At 41.0% G+C, this 22,174-nt stretch overlaps 1 protein-coding gene across 2 annotated transcripts in view; it reads right to left on the bottom strand.

Moving 5' to 3' along the window:
• Positions 1-22,174, bottom strand: part of MRPS27 (mitochondrial ribosomal protein S27) — a 50,152-nt gene that overhangs the window by 2,699 nt on the left and 25,279 nt on the right. For both annotated transcript variants that reach the window (XM_033085258.2, XM_033085259.2), the window contains exons 5-10: positions 10,430-10,544; positions 9,830-9,908; positions 8,440-8,555; positions 5,597-5,699; positions 3,313-3,455; positions 1,705-1,857 (exon numbers count right to left, since the gene is read on the bottom strand). In XM_033085258.2, coding sequence (XP_032941149.1) covers positions 1,705-1,857; positions 3,313-3,455; positions 5,597-5,699; positions 8,440-8,555; positions 9,830-9,908; positions 10,430-10,544 — 709 coding nt within the window. The remainder of the gene's footprint in view (positions 1-1,704; positions 1,858-3,312; positions 3,456-5,596; positions 5,700-8,439; positions 8,556-9,829; positions 9,909-10,429; positions 10,545-22,174) is intronic.

Genomic DNA, 22,174 nt, shown 5'->3' with positions numbered 1-22,174 from the left:
TTTTCCTTGCATTCTGATGTGTATGATTTGTGAAACAGAATTGGATGTGCAGGAGGCAGAAGCTTTTGAGCTCAAGGAGAAAGACTGGGATGTACCGGCCAATTAATGCAAGGCTGGACAAAGTGCAACTGAATTGTTTTCAGCAGCAGAAGTGCAAACCCTCTGCTGGGGTTACACAGAAAGGGCAGATAATCTGTGCTGGGACAGCAGCTGGGAATGCACATCACCAGGTTGACTCAGAGTTGCCACCTCCCTCACTCTTGTATGGATTTCTACTGCATTACTCTCTCTGGTGAACTACACCTGTAAGTGGCCCAGGGCTCAACAGAGAAGAGCCGCTACTGATGGCCTAATGGATTTGTGAGAAGAATCTAGGAACTCCTTCAGGCTTAGCTTAAATTGTATTCTAACTCAAGAGCTCCCTTTCTCACTCACACAACCTGAAATTTTGGCTTATTACTGTGGGAAGCCTAGATGTCGCATGATGGCTATGTCTTTCGCATATTCAGACTTTTCTGGTCAGATTTTAAACATTGGGACTAGGTTTTTTTGGCCAAAAGTCACTCACTGCCACACCAGGGAATGCCTAATTGGGATTAATTACGGAATCTGTGGAAAGGTTGAGCTGAGAAGAAAACTATGTTCTTGGCACTAGTCTCCAGTTTGACATTCAGACCTCATTTTGAGTACTCTGCATTATTTTCTTCAAGGCCAGACAATGAATAGACAGTAAGAGACACATAAAAATGTTTCACTCCCTCCTTCAAAAGACACTTGTGTTTACCTAATTCACTGCATTTCATCCAAGCATTAATTACCATATGCTGAGCACCCACTGATTCCCAAACACTTCAATTAAAAAGTTTTAACTGCCTATGACACAAGTTCAGTATCCAAAGATTAGTGGTAAAGTTATTCAAGTAAAAATTAAAGCAAGGAAAAGTGCGTGTGTGGGTGTGTGTGTGAGCTGAAATCATAGCGTACTAGTCTTTACTAGTCTTTTAACTTTTGAAATTTCTTTAGAACTGTCTGTATCCAGAACAACTGTCCAAGGTCACAGTCATCCAGCAGAAACAATGGAAACTGATGGGTTATGGAAAGAGCACTGCTCCTGGAACTGTAAGCCAGGTAAGTTTCAACCTGAAGTGCTCCATTTTTTACACAGCACAAATCAGAGATGATCAATTAAAATGGACTTATTATATAGATGTCCCCTAAAGAACAACTTGTAACGATAAAAGGAAGCTGATATGAACCTGACTTAATTCTCCAATCTGAAAGTACAAGATACAACATTCCTACAATGTACACAAATGGACAATAAATTCAGGGTAGTCTCACACCCATTACAATTTATTTTAATGAGCAAGAGCCCACACAAGGTCAGATAGTGGGTCTGTAATGACATACCACTTTCGCAAACAGGACTGGAGTTATCAATTTGATGTATGAAAAGTGAAGATAAAATTCCAGGAGACAGACTAAAGACAAGTGGCCTTGAGCATTTATGTCTTTGAAGCTGCTGCTTCCTGTTTGGAGAACTGAAAATGTAAGGTGACATTATTTTAAAAAATGCCAAATGGAACTCCTGATGCACTGGTGTGCCAGTCTACCAGCCATAGTAAGTCAGCATCTGTATTTTTGAGTATGTATCACAGAGATACAACACAGCTTAGAATATTTAGATAAATTAAACTATTTTACCTTGAATCTTCTGTAATACTCTGGTACTTTAGACTGCTCTGTTTCTTCTGACTCTGCATATTGTGAATTCTGCTCTGATTTCTTGGCTTCTTCAGATTCTGGATCAGGTTTGGCTTCAAGGACAGACTGCAAAATGGTCTCCAGGGCATCAATCTGAACAATTACATTTATCATGGTTAGCATCAAGAATTTGGAAATACAAGTAACACAACTGTCATGTATTCAAACAACTTCATTAATTACACCTTGTATTTTGAGATGACTTCTTAATATGCTAAAGAGAAAACCAAATTCTAAAAGGAAACGAGACAATCTTGGAAGAATTTTGTACTGTGCTTGGGATCTTGGAGTGTGTGGCTCCCACAGTCAATGCTGCTGGGTATGTACAGAGATGAAGCATTAGTAAAGAAGCAGCAAGAGCCTTCTTTTACACATTCTTAGTTATGCACCGAACAAAGTAGAACACTCTATAGAGACGGCATTCCTAGGTATAAATAGCCTTTACTATTTGTAGAGTATCAGTATGCAGATAGATAGGATCTTCTATGGACCTATTGTACCAGAGAGATACAACCTTGTTTCAACACCAGGATGTTCATCTATAACTGTTCATGAGGAGTTCCTTAATTTGTCTAGGGTTTGTAAGCAGAAAAAAAAATCACAAGTGTATTAAGCTGCACTCTTCAGACCTGAATTCAAGTAAGAAATCCCTCCAAAATCACACACCTGAAGAGGTAATTAAAAATGGTGGAAGTCATAGATGGGGCCTGTCTTGGACTATCCAGTATTATACCAAGAAGCTTCAGAAAATAGAACAATAGGTAGGAGTACCTGCTGAGCAGGGCCCTAGACTTTTGTTTGCAAGGGGAGACTGCAAGTTCTGTAGTGACATAAGCAAAAGGGAGGCTCCCATCATCAGGCACACCTTCATGAAAAAGTTCCAAGAAGAGGAGGAGAGACCTCAGTGACACTTCTATGCTCCTGCCCATGTGGTAGTGACATCTTAAGTTACTCATAAGCTGTCACCAGGATTCCAGGATCAGCCTGATTCCCCACAGCACTCTTAAACTCCAAGTCCCTTAGTTAGTGCTGACCCCATAAATGGACATCTACATCTAGTACAAACCTTCCAGAAATCCCTCTGTCACCTTTTTGGACCAGTACCACTCAGAATATCATCTGAGGGCACAGAACAATACAATTAGCCATGAGAGCAAGAAGATGTGATAATTAATCCTTACTGCTAAGGAATATGTCTCTGAGTGGTTTCAAAAACTTGAGAAACAAAGGTGTCTTCCCATCCCCACAGACACATGTTTCCTGTGACACAGGTGTCTCTAAAAGAGAGGGCAAGGCGTAGAAAACTAACTTAAATGGTCTGTGGCAGTAACACACACTCATTGCCAAGGACATGCCAGTAGATATTATCATTGGCTCATCAACTTCAGCAGTGATTCTGTTCTAAACATTACTTCTCCAGTCTTGTAAAGACTTCTGAAGTTTTCAGGGTATCTTTTCATTAAAAAGGCACAGAACTCACAGGTTTTATTGAAATTTGCTTTATATGAAAATTCCCCTTTTTCAGGGGGGTATAGCATTTATACTTACAGCCTCTTTACAGATTTTGATGTCCTCTGACAATGAAGTCACATTTTCCATTACTTGCAAGGCTCTATTCAAGTATCCAGGTGTCCACATCAATGGCATTAAATTATATACAGCTCTTAATCCTTTTGTCAACTCCACCTTCCCTGTGATAAAAACACACTTTAGTGTTAGTGCTTCAACGTATGAATCTTAATGGAACCTGTATAGCAACTGTCTTGGCTTCAGTGGTAAAAACAACACACTTCTACTAAGCTGCTCTGAGAGAACTTCCATCACCTTATTTTATTAAGGTGCCTTCCTTTTGCTCAACTTTCACTAATTATGTGCATGTTTCTGGTACCTCCCCATTCCCCCTTACTCAGAAATTTTGCCCAGCTGGAAATCAGAGTAAGTGGCCAGGTTTTCTGGTTGTCTGGCTTTGTAACAGCAGCTTGTAGAAGGATGCCTGAAGATCTCAGACAAACGTCTCCTTAGCTTTCAGCTGTCTGTGGAGCATGTGTGCACTAAATCTGATTCCCCAGATTTACCTCTGTGGCCTCCAGGGTTTACTCACCCATAACAGCACATGTTATGGCTAAATGCTCAGCTTACTACCCCTGTTTCTGCTGAGGTTTTCTAAGAGAAAATATGGGACACCTGCCAAAAAGGAAATTTTGGTTCTTGATATAATATGATCTGTGCAACAAGGTGTTAATTGATTTTAGCAGGACCTGTGATGTACCACACCACTTACAACATGGCTTTTCTTCTGATAGTAATTACTTGAGACCATGAAACTCCGGCATAATAGAGGAAATGCACATCACATTGTAGGTGATGCAATTTAAAATGATTGTCACTCTTGGGCTTTGACTTTGTTGTCGTCAGCGTAACAGATAATACCTCTTCAAGTGTAGTTTACAGGAGTTGTGTTCAAGCTCTCAATCCAATCTGCACTCTGGTTATAATGATACAAAACCATGAAAGACACTCTCTGTACATGGAAGAGAACAGTTTAGGAAAAGTATGGTAATAAGTGCACAGGCAAAGCCTGTGGACCGTGGCTAAATTAAAATAGCTGAGGTGCTTGAGGCCACTCTGTGCCTGTAGATATCTTTAACTCTCTCAGAGGTCAGTTCCATCAGTGTTGGCAAGACTTTGGAATATGTGACATAACAGTAAATAGCTTCTGATCCACTGAATGTAAATGTCATGGAAAAAGCACTATTGCTCTCAGACAAGAGTGAAGTGCATTTTTGAAATACAGCCACTACTTCACCAATCTATACGGCATTTAGAACTCTCCAAACAGAATGCCAACTGGATAGCAAAGGTGCTGTTTGTAGCAGTATCTCCACTGGATTACAAACTACAGCGCTATGAAAAATCCTGCTTTCAAATCAGTTTTAACACTTATCCCCCTTTTTGACTAAAAATGAGTTTTTTGTTTTACAGTCATGATAAATACAATCAGCATCCTAACCCTGCCACCAGACATCATATTTGGAGGTGACATTTGAAGAACAAATTCACTTTTTATTACTCTCAATACTGCAGTAATGAAACAAAAATTTACAATAATTTTTTGACGACTTACTTACTTTTTAGTAAATAATCATTTTGAAGTGAAGAACAAAAGCTATCTGCACTATATTCCACTAAAGATTCAGAGGAAATTCAAAGTTTGCTTGCCCATTTCCCTTCCCTTCAATTCTGAATATACTCTGGTCTAACTTCTCTTTAATACTATATAACAAGTTATTAACAGTGAAGACTTCTTAACAGATACAGGATACTGCTACCTGCTGTTCACAATCCCACCATTCACTTTACAGCGACTAGTAAAAGTTCTAAATATAGTGTTTTCCAGGCTGTGCTCTTCCATCTCATAAGGTTTAAAGATTATTTTAAGATGCTTATTAACCACAAAAGGAGTCTGTTGCCCATAACCTTATAAACTGTGTCATAGAAATCTGTACTTTGGGGTATTTTTTTTAAATTTGTTGGTCAACCAACCAATCGCACTGCTATTTAAGAATATCTTCTCTCTTTTACCATCTAAGCCAAACCTGCAGGGAGACCTAAAATTGGTTCTGAAGCTGTCTGATGAATCAAATTCAAATCAGTTCTACCCCCCAGGCCTACAAAACAGATTCAGTTGGAACTTTGAAACCACCCTTCCACTATTTCTTTTTTTTTACCTTTGCCTCCTCCTTGATTACATATCTGTAAAGCAAAGATGCCAATTTAATTCAGCCCCTGAAGACAAGAGGGGAAAGCTGACAATAACAGAGGTAAAACTTACCAAGGAATGCATAGCCATAGAGCCGAGAACTAAAACCCACAGTGTTACTTTGCTTTAGACCCGTAAGCAATAGTGATGCTCCAATATTTCTCTCTTCTTCCCACTGCAAATAATGTATTAGCTAAGTAAATAATTAACAAAAACAAAATATAATGGCAGCAAAGACAGAATGCATGGCTTTCATCACATCTCAGCAATAAAGAAAATAATCATTAAACCTGTTCATTGTTCAGTAACAATATACCTGAGGAACAGTAAGAATTATACTGAGGAACAACTCTCTTTGCAGAAGACTGCAAAATGTGAGTGGTTGAAATTTTGCATGAAAGTTCTCCTTACTATGTCTACTTCTACCTCTTAAACCAAATAGAAAACTGGTGCTGAGTGTTATGAGGTGTTGAACAGTACTTTGAAAGGTATACTCAAATAAAAACATTATTTCACTGCTGTCTTTGGATGGGATTACTTCAAAATGTATATTAAGTAAGTCACAGCTATATAAATAAGCTTGCCTCAAACATGTCTTATGTTCACATCACCCTTGCTTGCATATTCAGCTTTCATGAAACACTACACATACTGCAAATATTTATCTCCACAGGGCGGATATGCAAACATGGACAAACACAATGGAAAAACGAGATATTCATCCCTTTGTTTTTCACACACAAATGCCTAAGCATACATGATTTCTAGGGAATGAAGAGAATATCCAACAGGGTAAATGTGCTTTTCTCTTCTTTGGTGAAAACTCAAATTACAACGCAGCTGAGTAAAACCTGAAGGCACCTGTAAAAATGCATTTTGGATGATGCTTCATGTAACACAGATGGAGGCTCCAAGCATTTCCATATAGATGACAACATGCTATGGAAGGCTTGTGCTAAACTACATTAAAAATAGCTTCCTACAGAGGTCATGGCAGAGTCCTTTACTGACAGAGACCCTTCTGCAAAGGTAGAATAATGCAGCTTCCAAGACCCCACACTATCATTTTGGCCTTAAGCAAGCTGTAAATAATAAATCCATAATTCTTGGAGACATAATTTCATAATAATCCATAATTTCTTGGAGAAAAAAATGTAACAAATTTAATTTTAAAACACATAAGTAATAAGAAGCAATACACCCAAAGCCAAATGGGATATTAAAAAATCTAGTAAAAATGCTTTATTATTCTGCAATATCACCATTATCAAGCTCTAATGGTGAGCAATACTTAGTTTAACAGGGTCCTATACAATAGGTGACCCATTTCTTTTGGTGGTAGTTGACATAATCTGCTTTGAACTGAAGTATCAATTCACATTCTTCAAATGGGCATACATTAAACCTGAAAATCCCAACGCACTCTCCCTTTCAGAGAAAGGAACAAAAGGGGTGACAAGTGACTTGATGATTTGCATACTTGGTTATTTCTTTTTTCCTTTCTTTCTTTCTTTCTTCTGCAGTTGCAAAAATAATGAGAAAATGGAGCATTTTTTTCCCCAGGTAAACTTAGTGGAAATAAAATATACAGTAGTTTCACGAATACAAGCCGCACGGATTATAAGCCGCACCCCCGGTGCGTCGACAATGTTGCTGTCTTTGTCAATAGATAAGCCGCACCCCGAATATTAGCCGCACTTTCGTTCGTCGCGAGAATCCGTGCGCAGCTTTCACAAATTGGCCAATTAGTAACAGGATCGCGGCATAGCGGGCTTTACTGGCTCGGGGCAGGGCCAGGCAGGCTCGGCCCGCTCATGGTTGCCGACGGGGCCGGGTGGCCCAGCTCAGCGCCACGGCTCGGCGGGGCTGGCCGGGTGGTGCTGCAGCCGCCACCGGGTTCGCTGGCCCCCCTCTCCCGTCAGCACCGCCCCGCTGCCGCGTTCGCTCGCCCGGCTGGCAGGGCTGCCGCCGCCGCCGCCGGGCTCGCCGGCCGCCCCGCGCCGCGTTCGCTAGCCCTGCCGGCGGGCTGCCACCGCCGCCGCCGCCGCCGGGCTCGCCGCTCACCCCGCGCCGCGTTCGCCCCGCCCCGCGCCACTTTCGCTCGCGCCACTTTCGCTCGCCCCGCGCCGCGCCTCGCTCGCCCCGCGCCGCGTTCGCGAGCACCGCGTTCGCTCGCGCCGCGCCGCTTTCGCGAGCGCCGCTTTCGCGAGCGCCGCGTTCGCCGCGTTCGCGAGCGCCGCGCCGCTTTCGCGAGCGCCGCGTTCGCGAGCGCCGCGTTCGCGAGCGCCGCGTTCGCGAGCGCCGCGTTCGCTCGTGCCGCCGGCAGGGCTGCCGCCGCCAGGCTCGCCGGCCGCCCCCTCCCGTCTGCACCACCGCCGCGTTTCCTCGCCCTGACCGGCACTGCAGGCCCCTGCACTGCCGGGCTCCCCCACGCTGCTGGCCCCGATTCTGCTGGGCTTCCCCCGCTGCCAGGCAGCCCCACCCGCCGGCCTTCCTGCTTCTGCCATGCTCCCCTGCACTGCTAGCCCCAGTTCTTCCGGGCTCCCCCGCCCTGCTGGCCCGGGCTCTGCTGCCCCCCTGCCCCGCCCTGCTGGCTCAGGCTCTGCCGCCCGCCCCCCACACTGCTGGCCCCGCCTCTGCCAGGCTTTCCCACCTCTGCCGGGGCCGGCCGGGCTCCAGCTTGGCTTGGGGCTGCCGCGGGCTCTCACTTCCGTGTTGGCAGCTTTTAGAATTTTGTTAATGTATTAGCCGCCCCGGAATATTGGCCGCACTTGCGGGTTTCCACCAAAATTTTGGTCAAATTGGTGCGGCTTGTATTCGTGAAATTACTGTATTAATGACTGAATATCTAACTGACCGCACCACAACACTTGGAACAGAGGCTCTGTGTATCATTCTGAGTGTGGTCAGCTTACCGTACGTTCAGACTTGGTTGCCAGGTACTGGTATAAAACATACAGAGAAAGAAGCTGTGTTGATAATTCATCAAAACTTTCTTGGAGCATGATCTCTGTTACTACTGACATAGCATCTATGGAGGAAAACAATACTTAATCAGTATAGCTTCCAATACATATCTTCCTTTTGCACTCACTCATGTTCACTGATGCTTCATTGCTGTAGAATGCTTTGAAATAGTTGAAGAGAAAAGTTAAACATCTCTTGCAACTAGAATACACATATAAAATTAGCCTTATTCCATTGGGTTGCTCAAACTAACTTAAAGAAGGAAGAATGTGTTGAATAACACAGAACTCATCCAATGAGCTCTTAAAATCATCTTAGCTCTATAAACTTCAGTTGGTTCTTTGTTCTTCAGCTCTACAGTCATTAAAAAAAATTAAAAATTATTTCTATGCTCTTAAATTATTTCTATGCTCTTGTGTTTTGATTACAAACAAGAGAAGACTGCCTTAACTTCATTAACCTTCGGGTGACAGGAGAGTACAAAGGAGCAGACAGGCTGTCACAGATCACCCACAGTGGTCTCTATTCAGCAAACAATGCTCTACAGGAGTTCTACACGGCGTTCCAGTGACACTCACTGTGAGGAAGGACAGTTTGTAAAAAGGCTTTCAGTTTCACACAGAAAAGAAATACAGATCAAATAAGAGGGAATTCAAAGATGGAGGGGATGTGTCTCAAAAAAAAAAAAACCCATGCATTAATTTTTGTTTAGCAAAATCTTTCAGTTCCTTTCAGTTATCTGTTATAAGAAGGAAAGCTTACTGCAAACTAGTACTGTAAACTAGAAAACCTGAAGTGAAATTAAAATCAGTCATCAAAATTAATATGTCATCAAACCTCAGAGGATTACTCATCCAAACACTTAAACAGTTAAAAATAAAAGGTGGCCCCAGTATGGCAATACAGCATAGCTGGTTTACTCCAGTGACAGACAGAAAGTTTACACAAATAGTTTAGATGCAGCTTTTTGAACAGTTGAATGTATGGAAGATGAATACCAACGTGCATTTTGATTCTGGTAACAGTCTAATTGTCACTAGTAAGTCCTATAATATCATTAGCACATACATCAGACTTGTAACTGAAGAAGCTGGTTTACACTTGCAATAGGGTTAGTAACAGCAGAAACTGTCAACCACACAAGTTTCAAAACTATAAAATGAATAAAATCACAAGAAAAACAAGAAAAAAACATGCAAAAAATACTTCAAGGAAAGTTGAAGCTGTGTTTTATGATGAATTCAGAAAAAAATATGACTAAAAGTTTTTAGCCCAAAGAAAGAGCATACAACTAAAAGTATACTACTAAGGATGCAGCACTGATATATATTTTCTTACCTTCGTATTTCTTCTGCTTTATAAAGCAATCCAACAAAATATTGAATGTAAAATTATCCGGGAAAATTCCATACTGAACCTGAAGAAAAGAAGGAAAAAAAGTTGAGTGTGCAAAATGTGCTGTTCAAATCTTCCCAAAAACAGTGCTGCACATACCAGAAAGAGCAGAACCATGACACTGCACACTGATGACAGTCAAGCAGTCATCAAGTTATCAAGTACAGTCAAGCAACACAAGAGATTAGCATGGTTCCTTTGATGTAGGCCCTCCAATTTCTGATGCACTGGATTTGTTTAAGCATTTCATCTGCCTTTCAGACCCGGAATGGCACTGCATCACATTATTATGCCTCCCCTGCATTTAACATGTTTTGGACACCAAAGCTACTTAAAATGAAAAAGCTTTCTGAGAAAAGAGAGAATTTAAAAGCTGTAAAAAGGTTATTGCTAAAATTCAAATGCAACAATAATTTGTATTTTGATGAAGAAATCTGAAATTAAAACCACAGTCCACAGGACCTGGCTGCAACAGGAATTCCTGTCAAGCCAAATTTGAATCAAAAAGCTAATCAAATATATTTGAGTCTTGGTTAAACTCACCTTGTTTTGTATTGTGTATAAGGCTTTATCTTGAGCGCCATATTTTAAGCACTGTCTGATCCAGCTGTGAATGGTCCAGTCTCTCAAGTACCAGGAATTGGGGCTATGCCGAAACCTAAAGATGAAAAAAAGCTCTGATGACAATATGACTCTGCTGAGACAGAAAAAAATTCTGTAACCAACCCACTATGAGTTTCAAAACCTCAATATTCGTGAACTCAGACACAAATCTCTCCATGTTTGACTTTGCAGTTAACCACTGCTCTCTAAAGACCTCCAGACAGCCTTTTCAAGTAAGAGAAGCAAAACTTTGATGCATTAATAGTACATACAAAGGGGTATCTGACCTTTTCACAAATGTATAATACTTAAAACTTCTCACTTTCCAGAAAGCCTATTGCTTTTAACTTGAAAAAAAGAATACCAAAAAATAACATTTTGGTATATTTATGAAGGCCAACTGACACAGGTATAAATACTGTAGTATTTTCTGACCTCGTCCTTGTGATTGTGTAAGATTGTATTGTATAACATTTTGATACATAATACTGCTGGTCTTGTCAAAGAGCTACAACTGATGACATCAGCAAGTATCAGAATTACATAAAAATATAACTGCATCTGAAACTTTGGAGCTTGTGTAATCTGGTGTCTCTCACCCTAAGTCATGCCTCACTTCACCAGCTAGGAATTCATTATGCCTCAGCACAGGTCATCCCTGGGCTGCTGCATGCTCCATTTGCCTTAGAAATGCTTCATCAGTGAGGCATATCTCATGCACAGGGAAACTCTGCTGGAAAGCCTTTCCCTGCCCCTCTGCACTGGTTTAATCTATTTTGAGACAACTCATGCCAGGACTTCAGCAGCCCTCCAAGGCAACCCACTCCAGTGCTCAAGCAATTTGTAAAATTAAATACTTCTTATTTTATTTCATCCTTATTCAAACACATGCACTTCACTCCGTATTTGAAGAAATGGTGACAAAAAGCACATGGAACTTTAGCTTTGGCAAACATTCAAACGTAAGTTAAAAGTTCAGTGGTAGGAGCTGCTGCCTTGATCCTGAGCTGAATTTCACACCCTCATGTGAAGAGATGCATGCAGTCTTTCTCAATTCAAACAAAAACTGATCTCAGTCCCCAGCACAGAAGTGACTGCCACTTTCTGTAAAGAACATCAATGACTGAGCTGGGCTCATGTGCAGATGCTTGCAGCCCCAAGCTAAGCTGCAGCACCATTTAGAGGCAGGGTTGACTCTTCCATCTGAGTGAGCATGCTTTCCAGAACGTTTATCAGATTAATGTGGCCACCAACCCTCTTTGCCCCTCAGTAAATCTCTTGTCTGTCACTGAGGTCTACACAGATGACCAAGCATGGAAAAGTACTGCAGCCTAGAGAGCCTTCAGAACGAAGACAGCAATGCCAAAAGTGGAGTTAAATAACAGCAGAGTCTAAATACACATATTTGTAAGCGGCATAAGAAATCTCCCCATTAAATTAGAATTTAACAGAAAAAGAAAAGCATGCTTTTGAATATTAAATTACAAGCATCCATTCTGTTGCTATAATTGCTTTCCATTTTCTTTTCTCTGGAGTTCAAATACTGAGAGTAGCAAGAATGTGCATTTGCTTTCATTAAAGTCCTGCGTCATGGATAAATGCTTTCAGGAAGTATCAATTACAGGAATTTGGATTTAATCATATTTTGATGAAAAATTATCTAATTGCTACAGACTCTTTCACCACCATTTAAGAAGAGTCAAGTTGGAACACCAGCACCCAGCAATAATGCTGCCAACATCTTTAAAAATTTCATTAAATGGTTAATATTGTTCCACAAGTGGAAAACAACAGACCTGCCTTTCAAAAAGTGTGACATTGATGCTCTCAAATACTCGCTTTCTATTGATACAATCTTTGCAAATGAAAAGCAACTATTCAAAAAACAACAACAAAAAAACCATACCAGCTGTTTTTAGTGCATTTGAATACTCAACCTTTTTTTCAGCTTTGTTCATTTTCTTGAGTACACCACTGTGAGAGAGAGCACTCCAATACCTTCTGCATCTTGGGATCGCTAAAGTTTACTGTAATGAAAGTTTCTAAGTTTCAAAGTAAAATTGGACCTGGACAACAAAAGGCCTAAGAGGGATGCAATATGGCCTAGAAACAGAATGAAGCTGATCCTCAATCAACACTCATTAATCAGTATGCACAAAATGCAGAGACATGTTATGAAAACTTTATATTTATGTTATGAAAAATCTGCATATCAGCTTTTATAGGGCTGCGACAGATTTTCACACACCCATGCATGTGTGTGTGTGTATGACAACCACAGGATCTTTCAGATATAATTAGTTACCATATTATAGTAGTATGTCACGATTAAGATTTTTATGCTGATCTTTATGGTCAGATCAGGTCTTGCCTGCCCTAGGTGTTAGCAAAACACCTTCTCAACAACATAATTTTCTAGTTAATTCTAACAATTAATTACAAGTCAGTTGCATGGGAATGAAGAGAGGGGACTGGTGCATGAATGCAATATATATGCATGTACAAAATCCCTCAACATTAGACATTTCCATTAATCCATGATGTGGTGGGAGAATTGCAAGTGAAAAGGAAATAACTGCACTGCAATCTTTATTTGTTTCTGATCCATATAATGCTGGGATAAGCTCTGTCTTTATTGTACTAGCTGATAAGAGAAACCAACAGAGTATCTGGTTTTTACAGTTAACCTAGAAAAAATTAACCAAATGTTGTGGCAGGGACTTGTATTTGAAATGGAATCAGGAAAAAGAGAAGGTTGCTCATCATGGCAATAACCATTAACATCCTCCTCCTTCCCTTTGTCCACCAAACAGGATATAATCAAGCAAGGCAATATGTTCAGGGACAGATTAAAAGACAGAAGGAAGTTAAAACTAAATAAAAAAGAGGACTCAGAATGAATTAAATAAAGGAAGCCTCCAGCAACTGCTGTGTGTTTAATAAAAAATCCAGAAGGTTATCTTGCAGATGCCCAGTGCTGAAACTCATTTTTCTGAGAAGTCCAAGATTATTGTATGTTCAGAAAAGACAAAAAGCAACTGTAACACTATTAGAGAAGCTTTCTGTTGGTAGACTTTAACATTAATGGCTGAAGAATCAATATGGTCATCCTTCCAGTCATTCAACTAAGAACGTCTGCCTCCATGGGGAATAAAAACAGAAATATCTGTAATACAGGTAATAACATCCTGAAATATCAAGGTCATTGTCAATCTAACAGCACACAATGTAATACTCAAGAATTCTCTTTATTTTTAAAAGTCGTTCAAATTATGGAAACTTGATTTTCACTAACAGTTGCTTTGTACTTGCAAAATGATTATAATTTGGAAGAGAAACAAGGAGTGTACAGTCTCAACACAAGGTAAACAGAACATTTTTAGCCAAGCAAGTACACTCTCTTGTTCACAAACAGGCCAGCACATTGGACTACATTGTCAGTTTACTAAGTTACAGAACAAAGCCCTACTCTCATTATTTTCAACAGTGCTGGGGTACTCATGCTGTGTGAAAGAAACTAAACAATAAAAGTTTAACAGATGCTGAGAGTGCTTCATGGGGTGCTGTACTACTACAGCAAGCATGACATTGGGGCCCTCACACACTGCAAAGATGAATTCCTGCCCTACTCATTTATTTCAGTCTTGCAATTTTGTTTGTGCCATCAAGTGGTGATGCATTCTAGCTGCTTTCACACACGCTGTCTTCTCAGTAATGCAGCAAACTGAGAGCAAACAGAACCATTCCTTGCTGGTCTGCATTCTTTTCACTAGGCTGATAGAGGGGACTTCATTGCTTTGGGGACAGTCACAAATGAGGAAGACAGTGGAGGAGAACTTTCTGCATTACAGAAGAGAAAGTGCTGCAGAAGTAATATACCATGAGGAAGAGCTCTTCTCTGCTCTTCCTGGTAGTACAGAGGTAAACCCACCTCAGCATATCGGTTCCCATTCTTTGTTGATCACAAATTCCATTTTGTACTTTGTGCCTTTCTTAAGGGCCAGTCCAATTCCTAATACTCCCAGAAGCTATCCTTGTGCAAGACACTATCTTTCCTCCTCCCCATTCTCCCTTGGTCTGTGAGAGACCGGTCCTTTCCCCACCTTTACCTGACCTAATGAGAAACCATTTTGTAATGATTCACACGTCCTACACTTCCTATCTCTCTTAGTTCTTTTAGAACTAGAGAGAAACATGGGTCTGCATGTTCATATACTTCCAACAGAGAGTGCCAGATTTATTCTCATTCACTTAAAATTCTACAAAGTCCCAAAGCAAAATGTAAAGAGACTTAAAATGAATAAATATAGTAGGAAATACCTCTGCAAAGCAGGCAGAAGCTATCTCAATGGAATGAATGCAAAGCAACGCCACATTTTACAGCAGTCATACAGGGCTGAGAATCATCTCGGCAATGCCATGTTACTTCCTTCCCAGGCACATTTTTTCAGCTACAGTGCGTAATGATCAAATGGATTCCAAGCAGGCTTAGCTTGGAAACTGGAAGGCTGTCACCCAAAACTCTCCCTTTGTTTGTCATTTCAAGCCACCAGCCCTGGGGAAAATCATCTACATTTTAAATGGATCCAGAGGCTTTGCTCATATGTCAGTGTCAAAGAAAACAATCCTGGAAAAGCTATCATTATTGACAGAAATTTCCATTTAAACATGAATAGAACTTTATTTTTCCACTTCTTCTTTGCCTGCCATTATAGCCTTCATCTTTTCTTGTATAAATCCTTTTAAAATTTCATGAGTAAACCTACTATTCCTATAGGAAATACCTCACACATTTAACTGTGTGCACTCAATAACAGAGGCAACACATCACTTTTGTGTTGAAATAAAAAATGCAAGTAGTATGTGTACTATAAGAAATCGATTATCAAAAGCAGTAATTGGACAGGTTAAAAAATTAGACATGACAACTGTAACAAAGCATAGTCTAAGGCTGAGGCAGAATCTTACACTACCAGAAAATTGGTTTGCAGACTCCCTGAAAAATAAACCAGCATTCAGCCCCTATTCTACTTTAATTTTTATTGACTTCCCCTCATCTTTTATTTTCAACTAATTTAACTTGATTGCTTTGATGCGAGAATTAATTCTTCTAAATTACACTCTCTCCACCTCCACAGGAATATGCACTTCATGCACAATATTTTTTTTCAAGATTTACAGAGCTCTTACACCACTGATGCATGTCTGATGATGACCCCAAAACATACCTATGGTCAGATATGGAGAAACTACAGTAGAGAACCACAGTCAAACATCAAGACTGAGCAGGAGACTTTAAGGATATTTTTAGTATTGTGTCTTGTTTCATGTTATAACACATTCAGCTTTTATTTCTGTTCACTTCAATGTTACAAGTCCACCTTTTTCTTAACCCTTAAGCTTAGTAATAAGACTAGATTTGGAAAAGGAGATACTTGGGCTAGAAGTACTTACTACACAGTTATTTAGGAAGATTCAGGATATCACCTGGGTAACCTCCCTCCTCCAACAACTGAAGAGGGAAAATTCACTATACAGTAGCTGCAGGGTAACTATTGCATTGCTCAAACTACATTCATGCACAGAAAGCTCAGTTTCACAAAGTGTCTTTCTAACAGTAACTATCACGAGCTAGGATGTAGTTTATTCTTCACTGACCTAGCTATTTTGACAGTTTTTAGCTGAATATCAAATGACAAACTGAATTTCTGATATAACAAGCATTTCTGCCCATTGTTGTCAGCCTCTTATCACTAAATGGCCTTTCTCCTTTTGATGACTTTAAAGCACCTTTGAGACTAGAACGTAAAGAACAAGACTTATTACATTAAAAGAATAAACAATATGATCAAAGAGTGGCAAAATCCCAGATAAATTTCATAAATTTCAAAATAAGAATGGACAAGCAGTTTACCACAGCATGAAAGAAATGCATTCCTTACACATAAACAGACATAAGAGCCATCACAAAAATAATAGCAGTACAACAAAAACAACAAATAAGGAGCCTATGGCAAAGTTTGAAGCAAGTTATTGGAATTCCTGGTATTGCAATATTTTAAACAACTACTGATATTTCTGAAAAATATCTGAATTAATTATCAATCCTTCCATCCAGCGACAGTCAACATAACAGAACTGCAGTGGAGCTGCTCTTCCAACCTTCTGCCACCAGGTTACACCAAGCAGCCTTGAATCCCCCAGAAATATTTGCAAAGCACAAAGCAACAATCGTTCAACCTGATTGATATCCCACAGGCTCACCTTAACTGCCTCAAAGCTTTATTCTAATTAGTTCTTTGTCTGTGGGAAAACTCTTTGAGGCTGCTAAATATGTTACCTAAAAAGCTCCTCTAGTCATGTAGACTCAAAGTCCTTCAGAATTATGCATTTCCTGGCAGAGCTCCAATGGAAGTACACTTCTAAAACGAATGTAAACCAGTCTGTGTCAGTTTAGCTGAACATGCTCTGTATGCCTAACCTGAAATAGGATATCAGTCACAGGCCTTATCTAGCTAGAAGCTAAGGACCTTAACATTTAAAAATCCAGTATCAACATGATTCCTTGTTCTAGGCAAAGGGAATGTCACCAGCTAGCTCACTAGAAATGGACATTTGGGGATCCTCAGCACGACTTGTAGGTGAAAGAACACTGCTACCAAGAAAAGGTGGTGATGCCTGCTTTAGTTACATGAAGAAAATAAATTCATCACATTCATCACATTCAGTTTTATTTCAAATGCAAACTATGAATAAAGCAACCCCCTTTTTCAACTTAAAAAAATGATGAGGTGAACTGCAATGAAGGAAACAAAATAAACAGACACTTGAATACAATATTGTATTTTTCTCCTCTTCCCAGGATAACAGTTACCCAACACCCTTCACCTCTCCCATTCCTTATAAAAAAAGACAAACAGGAAAAATCCAGTTTTCTTCTCACACACATGAAGAATATATACTATTTTCATCATAAACATGAAATTCATTCAAGGAGCAACAATTAAGAAAAAAAGGTTGTGTCAAAATAACAACAATAATAAAAAGCCCAACATCTCCCCAAACTATTGACTGTAAAGGACATAGCTCTCTGTGACAAATACTTCTGGAGTTACAACTAAAATTATCAGCTTTTAATATAAATGTCACTAATACAGTATAGAAAATACCACAAGCTGAGAAAATACACCGGGAATGATGAAGTGAGCTGTTGCTATAGTGATTCTGACAAGATTCTCTCAAGTGCCTTTCCATTTCCCCATGCAACCATAATAAAGTCTAATTTAAAACCAACTCTTCCATTAATTATATCTTTTTCCGGTATCCTGGCATACAAAACCAGACAAATTAAGAACCATATGAGATACTATATTTCTTGCTTCAGGGAATTTTTTTTAATCTCAGCAACTTCAGAGTGCATCAGGATAAAACTTGCTGTTTCAAAGCTCTATAGGGCCAGTTCTGCTAGATTCTCCTACATGAGAACTGGTTAACACAAGGCTGTAAAAGAAGGTACATATGAGTAAAGCACTTATTTGATTCTTACCATTTTACTAATTTAGCTATGTCTGTCATTACTTCAACAAATTACACCTGTCTGAAAGATAAAACACAAGTTACTAACTTATTTCTCAAAATGAATAAGAAATGTTTGCAAAAGCCTGCTTGCAACTTCTAGTCACTGTTACCATCTTTGAGCCCCCTTCTTTCTGCCAAGTGACTGCCCACTAAAGGCTGCCACAAAGTCAGTTTCCAGGAGAAAGGTAGCTCCCACTAGCTGTATTTCAAAAATAAGTTTAAAATCTTTTGTGTACCGAAGAATACTTACGGCATAGACTTTCTTCAACCACATATAACTTTGTCATTTGAGGGACTAAATTGCTTTAAAGCTCATATTTTATTTTTTTTTTTTATATTACTATAGATGTTTTAGAAAACCTCCATCTCCTGGCTACCAACTACTGTAGGGATATCACATGGAAGCTTGCTTTCCAGTAACCATTAACCAAACTGGACAGAGATGTAGCACCAAGGGCTTTCCATGCAGAAGAAAAAGTGACTCTAAGTTCTGTGACAGTTCAGTGTTAGAGGGAAGTGCATCACAAATTAAGGTGTTTCTGCCTTTTAGCACTAAGCCTCAGCTATGAAAGAATACCCCTTTCACGCCATATTAAATAGGCATACTTCATGCAATTACAGTAATTTCATGACCATAAGGCGCACTGGACTATAAGGTGCACACCCCGGGAGTTGGCAAAATTCACAACTTTGTAGATCATATAAGGTGCACTGGACAATAAGGCATACTTTTTTATTGCAGTGAGGCTCCGCCCCCAGCTCCCTCTGCACGGTTGCTGGCCGAGGCCCCGCCTCTGCCTGGCAGCCATTGGCCCCTGGGCCCACCTGTACCTGGCAGGGGCGGTGCCACAGGCCCCCAGGCCTGTCTGTACCCGGCGGGGCCGGGGCATGGCCGCCGCCCCTCTGTGCCGCCTCTCCAGGGCCGGGCTATGGTTGCCACCCCTCCGTGCCCCCTCCACGGGGCAGGAGCGTACCTGTAGAGGGGCCATCCTGCCTCCACGGGGCCAGGGCATGCCTCTGGAGGGGCTGTCCCGCTTCTACAGGGCCGGGGCACGCCCGCCGTTACTCCGCCCCACCTCCACCTCACAGCCATGGCCCTGCCGGCTCCCCCCATGGCTCGCAGCTCTCACTTCCGGGTAGGCAAATTTCTGAACTTCGTCCATCAGATAAGGCGCACAGGACTACAAGGCGCACTTCCGGTTTTGGGGGAAAATTTTAGTCAAAAGGGTGCGCCTTATAGTCGTGAAATTACTGTACATAAAAACTGCAAGAAAAGCAAAAAATTATTTCTTGATTTTATGGCAAGAAAAAAAATCTCAGCCTTTAATAGACATTGCTGTTATTGTATTTGCAAACAGCAACTTTAAATAATGCCTAATATTTAGTGTAAATATAACCTGGGGCAAAATTAACAAAATTTTGTTAGAGACTTCATCACTGAGAGCCACTATCTACATTGGAACTATGTTGCATTTTCCATTTATTTGACTCAAATTCTTTATGGTTCACAAAACAGCTCCCAGAAATAGATCATACATTAGCTCCAAACTACTGTAACATCACACCGACTGACATAACCCTTGACAATTTTCAGTCTGATCACAGCTGAACTTGCACAGATCATAAATGATGTATTTCTGTCTTGAGTATGTCAAAGGCTGCAATACAGAAGTGTACCAATCAAACTGTTTATTCTGCAGTTACTCAGTTTCACACCACATGCAATTAGACAAAAAAAAAAAAGGTGCTGGGAAGAGAGTCCTTCAGGAATACAAATACTGAATGGATCTCAGTAAACAACTTAAGCAGGGAAAAAGCCAAACCTTGCATTTGCTGTAAAACACTGCACAAACTGGATCTGCACGTTCCAGGTTTCACCTCTTCCTATTTGCTGCCACAGGTACACAATTCAAGTTAGCCTAATTTTGACCTAATACCTGTGCTCTTTACATTTGCCCCTGCTACAGTGTGATGTCCTTGTGTATTGCTCTCCCTCTATACCCATGAGTGAAGGGGAAGCAGACAAGAAGGCTTTCATATTAAATGTAAACACCTTAAAAGAGGACAAAACCCCTGATACTTGGAGTTTCAGCCACAGCCACTGTTGAAAAAGGCAACTATTTCCAAAACATTGACCATTGGTGAATAGGCTGATCTTGGCTATCAGGTAGCTCATCATTATCCTGTTTACTTTTCATATCATATCTCAATGAGCAATGTTTGTTGGTATTTATTTTTTCTTCTAACTATGCATTTTCCTAATAAAAATACTTACAGCAATGAGTAACAAGAAATGCTGAAGTCCTTTACACATTTTTAACTGTTCTCTAATCCCATTACCCAATAACAGTACAGAAATTTCACGATTATAAGCCGTACCATTTTGACTAAAATTTTGCTCCCACCCTGGAAATGCGGCTTACACTCAGGAGCAGCTAATATGTGAAAAATTTTCTGAAATTTCCAACCCTGGAAGTGCCAGTCAGGGCGCTGAGCCGAGCATCGGCCAGTAAAACCCAGGATTACGTGATTGTTACAAATTGGTTACTGTGTTGCACAGCAGGTGGGGCCGGCTCCCTGCCGGCAGCACGGGTTGAGGGGGAGGGAGGCGGGGGTGCTCCGTGCTGCCATCCCCGTGGCCCGGAGGGGAAGCGGGGGGCTCCCGCCCCTGCCTGCCACGGCAGGAGCAGGCAGGCTCCATCCCTGCCTGCCACCGCGGGGCAGTTCTGGGCCGGGACAAGTGAGCCCGGCGGCAGCAGCGGCTGGCCCCAGGCAGCCCCGCCTAGCAGACCCGCTGAGCTGGGCCACCTGGCCCCGACAGCAGCCCCGAGCAGGCCGAGCCCGCACGGCCCAAGCCCGCACGGCCCAAGTCGAGCCAGTAAACCCTGCGATCCCATGATTCTGATACTATTTGGCAATTTTGTTGCACATGGGTCCTCGCTGTGAACGACAGAGTGGCTTATAATCAGGTGAGGCTTATTTATGGACAAAGAACAAAATGCTGCCAACACCCGGAGATGTGGCTTATAGTCAGTATAGCTTGTAATCGTGAAATTACTGTACTTGTGAGGCATCTAGCTAGCATACCTCTTAGTATATCTAACTTCTGAAACCAGTGAGACCAAAATGTCCTTTGCCTTACTGCATATGTCAATTCCAAGGAACAGCAAGTACATCACGGATAACCATGGCAAACTGGCCTCAAGCATTTTGTAAGGCAGTTTGAAATTTGTGGGCTCTTACCAGCTATATGACCATTTTACTCTTTTCAGAAAAAGACTGTGCCATCAGATCTGTTATTTGGAGACAGCAGGTACCTCTCTTTAAGTACTGCATGTACTGTAGGACAAATGCTCTTTTGCGTAGGTAGCTGCAAGCTGCACAGTAAAATAAGATCATGATACCCAAAACAGGCAGAGGATTTCATAATGCAAAAACGCATATTGTAGTTTCTCCCCTTCTGAGACGGGAACACATCCAAGATTGTTAGTTATAAACATAGTGCCACAGCAGCAAGCCTGCCAGAGTCCATTAAGTATTTGAAAAATGCTCTCATGGTGTGAGTCTTGGGGTGCTCTGTGCAGAGCCAGGAGTTGGGTTCAATGACTGGTCCCTTCCAACTGAGCATATTCTACGGTAACTCACTAATGCTTTTGGTTCTGCTAATGACTGGACCACAATGCAAGGCCAGGATGACTTGCTACTTTGCCCTTTCATAGTGGCATACTCAGACCTTGTATATGGGCTCCAAATTGCCCAAATTTACAGCAACAGTTCCCCAGCACATGGTATAGAGCTCTCATGCACGTCGTATTACTCACTGCACAGGAGAACAACGGAGACAGAAGAGCAGGAGAAACACTACAACTATACACATTTATGTACTGCATGCCTTTCAGTCTGGCTTTATTTCTCCAATGCATCATGACTTTCAAAACATCACAATAGTACCTTACATAAGACGAACCTGCTGCTTTATGACTTAATTTGGGCAAGGAAAACCACAAAAAGAAGTAATCATTGCAACTTCAATAAAGACAAAAAAAAAATCCTTTTCCTGATAAAGTGGACTGTACCACTCCTGCTGCACAAAGCTCTGCTGTCATG

The sequence above is a fragment of the Catharus ustulatus genome, chromosome Z (assembly GCF_009819885.2).
Source record: "Catharus ustulatus isolate bCatUst1 chromosome Z, bCatUst1.pri.v2, whole genome shotgun sequence".
NCBI lineage: Eukaryota > Metazoa > Chordata > Aves > Passeriformes > Turdidae > Catharus > Catharus ustulatus.
The sequence above is the reverse complement of the archived record's forward strand: the minus strand, read 5'-3'. Positions and strand labels throughout refer to the sequence as shown.